At 39.6% G+C, this 8,872-nt stretch overlaps 1 protein-coding gene across 3 annotated transcripts in view; it reads left to right on the plus strand.

Moving 5' to 3' along the window:
• Topbp1 (DNA topoisomerase II binding protein 1) overlaps nucleotides 1–8,872 on the plus strand; it is a 64,475-nt gene that overhangs the window by 49,534 nt on the left and 6,069 nt on the right. For all 3 annotated transcript variants that reach the window (XM_023706591.1, XM_023706596.1, XM_023706597.1), the window contains 2 exons: nucleotides 3,827–3,916; nucleotides 4,041–4,202. In XM_023706591.1, the coding sequence (XP_023562359.1) occupies nucleotides 3,827–3,916; nucleotides 4,041–4,202 (252 nt within the window). The remainder of the gene's footprint in view (nucleotides 1–3,826; nucleotides 3,917–4,040; nucleotides 4,203–8,872) is intronic.

Consider the following 8,872-nt stretch of genomic DNA (forward strand, 5'->3'; position numbering starts at 1 on the left):
AACATAAATGTTCTTTCTCACACCATTTGTGCTGTCTTCTGAGTGTGTGTGTGTGTGTGTGTGTGTGTGTGTGTGTGTGTGGCTGGCTCAGCCCATCCTGGGGTTGGGGCTGGCACAGCGTGTGGTGCCAGGGATCCAAACTGTGGTTCGAAACCATGTGTTTTGCCTAAGCAGGCACTTTAGACCACCAGCCCTGTCTTCTGATTGTTTACGAATGCAAATTAGTCTTGTCCTTGTGTCATCTGCTGGCTGTATTTTTTTGTTCTCTTTGTTTTTACAGTTTCTGTCATTAGTCATTAACAACAGCAACCCAGTCTTCTAGGTATCTGAGGCTGCCCTCACGTTGGTCGCTTCTGCTGCCCATACTTTCAATAGAATTTTTAGTCTCCTGAGTCTATTTGTAGCCCTTTTGTGTACTCCTAAATTTTTTTTATACTGATCATTCATGTATTACAGTTTGTTTAGTTCTAGCTTTTTTTAGTTCTAACTTTTTAGTATTTGTATCACGTCTGTGTTTTGTGAGGTTTTGACACCTAGGTTTTTTTTTTTTTTGTTGTTTGGTTTGTTTTTTGTTTTTGGAACTGGGGATTGAACTCAGGCCCTTGAGCTTGCCAGGGAAGCACTTATTCCACTGAGCCATCTCCCTGGCCCTGCTTTTTAGTATTGTTTCTAGAATTGCTGTGTGTTTTATTTGGTCAACTGTCTTTTTACTTACATTTACTGTGAGCTTGTAAATGCTTTATTGGTCTGGGTTTTTGTTTTGTTTTGAATCTCCTGTGATAACATATGGGTAGTCCAGGTTTGTGACTTCTGGTTTCTTCCCTTTTGATGCTCCAAGATTAGCTCTGGGAGTAGAATTTTCTGGAGGCATTTTGTTGGGTTGTGTGTGTGTGGGTGGGTGGGGTGCTTACAAATTGTAGTGGAAAGCTTTGTTTCTAGGATAGTGACTTGTTTAGTTAACTTCTTTTGAGTGGTTCTCTGGGCATGGTTAACTGTTGTCTTTTTCCTCTGTCCTAAGTCCTAACAGCTTCCATTTACTTAAGATTGGAGGTTGCAGGGTATTTGGCCAAGTACCTGTTCTCCAAGAATGAACTGCTATATTGTTAATGTCCCTGAGGTAATCTGGATTTGGCAGCCCATAAAAACAAGTTAATAGCAACAACAGTGTTACCTTGGCTGTGCTAATAAATAAACACCAATTGTATCATCAAATACAAACCAAATAATTGACAAACCCTAAGGATCAATAAAGTACCACAGTTGCCACATTTCTGCTGGTTTGAATGCTGGTGGTGTGTGTGTGTGCATGACTGTCCCGTTGGGCACTGACTTATTTCTGTGATTGCCTTATTACTTGAATAATTTCTAGCCAAATTAAATATTGATACTATTCACAGTAAATTATTACGATAGTCAACAAATCCATTGCATTAAATTTATTTAATAATTTTGTAATCTCTAAATTTTAAAATGGAAATCTTTCAAGTACCCCATTGCTAGGGTATATAGCACACATCTACAAATGCAGTGCCACAGTTATTTTTATACCATCTTAACATTTTCCTAAAGGAACTGTAATACAATGGCATCTGCTCTGCTAAATCAGCACCTCTTTGCATTGTTGTCATCGGAGGTACCTGAGAAGCAGTAAAAGCTACCTGATGGGACAGTCATGCACGTACCACTGGCAGTTCAAGAAGGTGGGAATGATTGAGTTCAGATTGGAGCCTTCCAGCCGCAAGACATGAACCACAGCTTCATTGTGAACTTGTTAAAGAGGTTGTTTTGGCTGGCCTGGTGGCGTGTGCCTGTAATCCCAGTACTCAGGAGGTTGAGGCAGGAGTATCACTGAATCGGTGGCCAGCCTGGGCTACATAGTGAATCAAGTTCAGCCTGAACTACTACTTAGACCTTGTCTTAGAAAACAAAAAAATAAAAAGCCATCTTTTCTCTAACCTATAGTTTTTGCTTATTTGTCCAGAATTAGATAACTGTGATTGTAAGTATACTGTATTCTGTTCTGTAGATCTATATGTCTTTCTTTGTGCCAGTAGCATGCTGCTTTTATTACTGTGGCTTTGCTGTATAATTTGTAATTGGGTATTACGATGCCTCTGACCTTGTTCTTTTTGTTCAGAATTTCTTTGCCTAATCTGGATCTTTTGTGTTTCCATATGGATTTTATGATTGTTACGTCACTGGAGTTTTGATGGGGATTGCATTAGATCAGTAGATGGCTTTTAGTGATATGCCATGCTAACAATATTCTGCCAGATCATGAAAATAGAATTATTTTCTCTATTTCTGATTCTGTTATTGGTTGGTGTATAGAAAAACTAGTGGATTTTTCATGTTCATTTTTAATTCGTCAGCTCTAAGTTTTCTGGTGGAGTCTTTAGGCTTTTCTAATATAGGATCATATTGTCTGCAAAACATATTGCTAAAGGTACCTGTGATTTTTGCATTAACAGAAGTCAGATATTTTTGTTTTATGTTCTAATTTCAAGTATCCTGACGTACTACATGTTTCTTTACAATCAAATTAACTAATTATCAAACCTGTTAATTCTTACAGTTTATTGCATTGCTGTAGAACACATTTTAGCAAAAATTTGTTTTTAATATTTGGTAACTTTCAGTAAACTTGTCCTTTATCCTTTGAACTTAAAAAAAAAAAAAAAATTACCCAGCAGGTACAGTGGTGCACACCAGCACTCTTAGAGGCTGAGGCAGGAGGATCATTAGTTTGAGCCCAGCCTAGGCACTTAGCAAGACCGATCTCTAAGTAAAAAATAATAACTAAAAAGGGCTGGGAATGTAGCTATGTATAGGTCCTATGTTCAGTCAATCCTAGAAAAAATAATTAGCATCTTAATGCTGTCATTTAATTAATAATTTACATAGAAGCTTGGCATGTCAGTAACACTTTCAATCCTAATTACTCAGGAGGCTGAAGCAGAAGGATTCCAAGTTCCAGACTAACATGGACAGTTTGGGAGAACCAGTCTTGAAAGAATAATGTAAAGAGCTGGTGATCCATAGCTTCATGTTCCCTGGGTTCAGTCCCAGTAGAACAAAACAGAAAACACCCAGTTATTTAAACAAGGGGCCTGTAAGTTTCACCAGACTTCCAGAAGACTGAGAACACCTGAATTAAAATAATTTTAAGATATTACAAGGAATTGGCTATCTCCAAATCTTGTTAGTTTTCCTTCTTTTCCTTTTAAAGTAGTTCAACTTTCCGTTGGCTTCAGGTAAGTGTTATTCCCTACTTAATTTTTTTTAACTGGGGGTTGAACCCAGGACCACTGCCCTGAGGTTATTCCCAGTTCCTTTTTTTTTTTTTTTTTCAGGCAGGGTCTTGCAAGATTGTGCAGGTTGAGCTTGAACTTGTGATCCTCCTGCTTTAGTGTCTTAGATTCCAGGTAGAATAACAGGTGTGCATTACTGTGCCCACCTTCTGTAAATATTTTGTATTTCTAACTTGCAAGCATTTTAAAAGAAATATAATGAATTCTCCATCTAATGTAACAAGTTGTGTTTTCAGGTCTGCATTCAGTTAATGGTAAGAATCCTAGAAAGAAACATAAATCTGTTTCTTTGAATATTACAACATCATTTGTTTTCTTGTCCCCCAAGCTCACTGTGTGCCTGACAGTGTGGCTGTGTATTCCGAATCACTTTGACTAGAGATGCCTAATGCTGGCAAAGTAATGGTTATGAGATTAGTTGTTGACATAAAACTTGATTATACATTAAAATCATGCAATTATCTGTATTTTGTCATTTGTTTTTCATGATTTCAACAGTGATCATTTGTTTCTAGGGAGCATTTAGCGGGTGGAAGGTTATTTTACATGTTGACCAGTCCCGAGAAGCAGGGTTCAAACGTCTTCTTCAGTCAGGAGGAGCAAAGGTTTGTACTGAATCAGCCCACTCAGCTTTGTACATGAATTATCATCTCATGGAGATTGCTGTGATCTTTTCTTTACCGGTGATTTGCTTTTGGACACTTTTTTATATTTCTTGTTTTTATTTAGGTGCTACCTGGTCATTCTCCACCTTTGTTTAAAGAGGCTACACATCTCTTTTATGACTTTACTAAACTGAAACCAGATGACTCAGGAGTTAATATAACAGAAGCGGCTTCCCAGAATGTGCACTGCTTGAGAACAGAATATATTGCTGATTATCTTATGCAGGTTTGTGACATTTTGTGTTTTAACTTCATTACTAGAGATGTGCTTATATATGTGGATGAGCAGCGCCACACATCAAAACCCTGTCTTAGGGGCCAGGGAGATAGCTCAGTAGAATAAGTATTTGCCTGGCAAGCTCAGGGTCCTGAGTTTAATCCCCAGCCGCAAAAAAATGTAGATAAATAAAAAACCCTGTCTTGTTCCTAATGGAATATTAGTCGCCTGCTATTCTCTATTCAGCCTCTTTACAGTTCATTCTCTTTTTCTATAAAAGATACATGGAAACATTTAACACAGAAGCTCTAAAATCTTAAGTACCTTTGAAAGCTTTAAAATTGTCCTTCAAACTTTTGGGTATAAAAGAGGTTCGTAGGGCTGGTGAGATAGCTCAGCAGACTGAGTGCCTGCTTTGGCAAGCATAGGGACCAGGGTTCGATCCCTGGTCCCACAGACTGCGCCAGCCCTACCCGCTGGGGCACGCTGAGCTGGCGACAGTCAAGGCGTGGTGGCACGTGCATATAATCCCAGCTCTGGGGAGGCTGAAAAATGGGAGGATCACTACGAGTCCAAGCTGCATAGTGAGACTCTGTACCAAATACACAAATGGGGGGAGCTAAAAAAGGAGGTTCATAGCCAAGTGTGGTGGCACATACCTGTAACCCCAGCATTTGGGAGGCTGAGGCAGATGACAGCGAATTTGAGCCCAATCAGGACTACAAAATGAGTTCAAGTTAGGTGCCTGCCTGGCAAGCAAAAGGTCTTGAGTTCAGTTCCTGGTACCAAAAAACTGAGTTCAAGACCAGGGAAGCACTTATTCCACTGAGCCATCTCCCCGGCCCCAATAAAGCATGTTCTATCTGGAGGATTTATACACTTAGAATTGGCCCGTGTTGTATGCTTTGAATGGGCAAAGAAAAATATTCCTGATACCAGAGTGCCTGAAAGAAAGGTCACTAGGAATCAGCAAATTCCTAAGCCAGGCCTAGTGGTGGACACCTGTAATTCTAGCAGTCAGGAGGCCAATGTAGGGAGATTATGAATTCAAGGCCAGTCTGGACTGCATAGCAAGACCCTATCTCAAAAAAACAAAACAAAACAAAATCCTGAAACAAATATGGAGACTTTGTTATAAAATAGATACACTGATTAGAAATTAATAACCCAATTACCAGCTTAAACCACTGCTAGTAAATGAATGCCTGCCTCATCTGGCAGCTTCTACCACTGAAGGGAACTGTGCCATCTGATGGGACAGTCGTGCATTTGCCACTGCTGGTTCAGAGCTGCCTGGCAGCGAGGATGTGAGTTACAACCCTGTCGTGAATGTCTTAAGCCACACATGGGGGCACACACATGTAATCCCAGCATTCTGTAATCTCATCCCAGCTGAGGCAGGATGATTGGGACTTCAAGGCCAGCCTCAGGTACATAATGAGACGACTTCTCAAACAGTTTGAGACCTGTGAGGTTATAAAAATGTGAGAAAAGACGGGATGAGAGGATATAGAAAATCCTTAACGTATCTCATTCCTTCCAGGAATTCCTAATCATTCTAAGATAAGAACTGGTATTTGCTGATCTTTATAAGGTGCAGGGCTAGGAGCTAAGACTTTGTACTTCTTTTGTTTCTTTCATTCATTTGATTGTTTTATCACATTTGCCATCTTTCCCCTATCAGTTCATCTTATTTTTTATATCCTTCAAAGTTGCAGATACCAGTATATTTACTTCATGTAGTATGTATATGTATCAAGTGGAATCCAGTATTTACTGTTCTTTTAATATACTTAATATCCATGATATCATGGATCGTCAGTATACCTATGCATTGCAAGCCATATCAGTATAAAGAACACAGCCATTATTCCAGGAGGTTTCTTAGGTCCCGTCTCAAATTCTTATCTCAACCCCACAGAGGTAACCTTTGTTCTGATTCTTTTTCCTACTGTTAGTGTTGCCTGTTTTACAGCCTCATAGAAATGGCATCATATAAAATGTACTGTGTATCTGTATGTAAGGCTTTTTTGCTCAGCATGCTAATTAGATCCATCCAAATTGCAGTATTGGGGCCGGAGAGAGATGGCTCAGTGGAATGGGCGCTTCCCTGGCAAGCGCAAGGGCATTCGATCCCCGGTTCTGCAAAAAAAAAAAAAAAAAGCAAATTGCAGTATCTATGTCTGTGCCTTTGTATTGCATAATAATATTCTTTTGTCTGGATATAGTGTAGTTTATTCATTTTCCCACTGATGGTCTCCTGGACTATTTGGGCTGTTAACTGGAACAGTGGCACCCACGTGTTATCCCAGATATGCAGCCAAGACAGGAAGATTGAACCCCTGAGGCCAGCCAGGATAATTTAGCAATTTTGTCCCAAGTGGGGGCAGTGAGATGTAGCTCAGTGCTCAGGCACTTGATAAGCACATGTGGGGCGTGGTTTCAGTCCCCAGTGCTACTTGTACAAAGCAGCTGTTCTGTGGGTATATTTTCTCATTTCTCCCAGGCTAAGCTAGGAATGGAACTGCCAGGTTGATACACATTAATTAAAAAAAAAAAAAGCCAGGTATTTCTCAGAGATTGTTTCCATTTTCTACTTCCATCAACAGTGTATTAATATGACTTCCAGTTCTGTATTTCACCGACATTTGGTATTGCCAGTCACTTGTTTTTTTGCCATTTGGTTAGTTTATAGAAAATCGCATCATGATTTTTTAATTTATAGTACTTTGATGACCCTCAGAGAAACTTTTGTTTTCCTGGGATGCCAGTGTGTTCTCAAATGTTCTTTTTCTAGAAGTTTTCCAATTTTAGCTGCCAGCTATCATCCCATTGCTCCTCAACCCATCTTGGGGATTGGATTCAGTGCCCTGTACACTCTAGGCAAGAGTTCTGTTACTGAGCTACATCTCACTCACCCCGCTTCTGGACTATATCCTTCAGCCCTTTTTAATTTTAAGACAGAGTACTGCTAAGTTTCCAAGACTGGACACAGACTTTTGGTCTCTGTGTTAGCCTTCCAAGAACTTTAGATTATAGGGATTCTTTTTGTATTGGAAATCAGACTTAGGACCCCCTACTTATTGGGCAGGCACTGTGCCACTGAGCTATATCCCCAGCCCTATAGGGATGTAGTTTTACACGTGATCCTTTTTATATAAATTTTAAAATAGGTTTGTATATGTTCATAAAAATAAAGGAATTTTGATAGGAATTGCAGTTAATCTTTAGATCAACTCAAACTGCTTTCTTTAGTGTATTGAGTTTTTGAAACAAGGAACATGGCCTATTAATTTAGGTCTTCAATTTTTTTTTTTTTTTTTGTATTTTAGGAAAGGTCTACAAGGTGTTCAGGGTCTTACTACTAGATTGGACCCGTAGTGATCCACCTGTTTTAAGCCTCCCAAGAGCTGGGATTATAGGTGCGTGCCACCATGCCCAGTATCAATTGCTGTCTCATCATGCCCTGGGGGTGGGCCCGGGCCAGCACAGCAGGCTTGGGGATTGAACCCCCGGCCCCTGCACCTGCTTGCAGGCACTTTAATCTGAGCTATTTGGCTGGCCCAAGTCTTCGATTTTTCATGAGCATCTTATTTTTCACATACACATACCGTGTAACATTTGTTTATATCTAAGTATTTCCATTTGTTTGGAGTGAACCTGATGTGACCTTCTCCAATAGTGGCAGCTAAAGTGTCAGTGCAGTTTCCTCAGCCTTAGCTCATGTCAGCTCTGCACACACACAGTTTAGGGTCAGCTAAAGGTGTGGACAGGCTCTGTACTCTGGGCTTGGGTCTCCCTGCTTGCTCTCTTTTCTGGACTGTAGTTGCTCATCTGGGTCTTCAAGGCACTGCTATTAGGATTTTAGCCAGTCCACACCCCAAACTGAGGCCTTTCCTCAAACTAAAAGCAGGAAATTAAAATGGAAATGGGTCCCATACTGTTCTTTCAACTTTCAGTTCCCTCTGGTGTTTCCTCTGCTTGATCTGTTTAGTTACTTGCTATTTTGTAGTGAGTCATTTCCAGCTTATCTACTCTGCTGTATTTCCCAGAAAACTAAACTTCATTACACATCGTAGTAAAAGAGGGAAAATATTCTATATTAGAAACATTAGAAATGTGAAGGAGAAAGGGTTTTGGAGTCAAGAGAACAGTCCAAATTTTGACTTTGCTACCTGCTGCTGTTTTCCGGAAAGACCTAGCTGGAAGTTCAATCCCCGGTTCTACCAAAAAGGGAAGGGAAAAAAAAAAAAAAAACGTAGCTGGAAAATAAGCAGCTTTGAAAACTAAATGCCTGCCCAAATCAGTTTATCTTGCCTCTCATGTCTTATAAAGTAACCACCAAGCAAGAATGGCAGGTAAGGCTAGGATAACCTGATTTGGGCTAGCATTTTTTATCTCTGGTCTTTAAGGCTGATTATTTTGCAACCTGGTCTTACTTCCAAGGAATGAGGGTAATTATATGACATTGAGTATCTTATTTAACCTTTCTAAATTTTTTTTTTAAGTTTTATTGATAAACAGATAGCAATGAGACAGTTTCAAATGTAATCGGAAGTACAGTTTCAACAAATAATACACTGCATATATTCTTCTCAGTGGTTAATTGCTGTACAAGAAGTGGACTTGTGATCCTATTTACAAACACCATTAGAACAAATCATTCTATTCATTAAGAG

This window comes from Octodon degus, unplaced genomic scaffold (genome assembly GCF_000260255.1).
Source record: "Octodon degus isolate 3935 unplaced genomic scaffold, OctDeg1.0 scaffold00008, whole genome shotgun sequence".
Lineage (NCBI taxonomy): Eukaryota > Metazoa > Chordata > Mammalia > Rodentia > Octodontidae > Octodon > Octodon degus.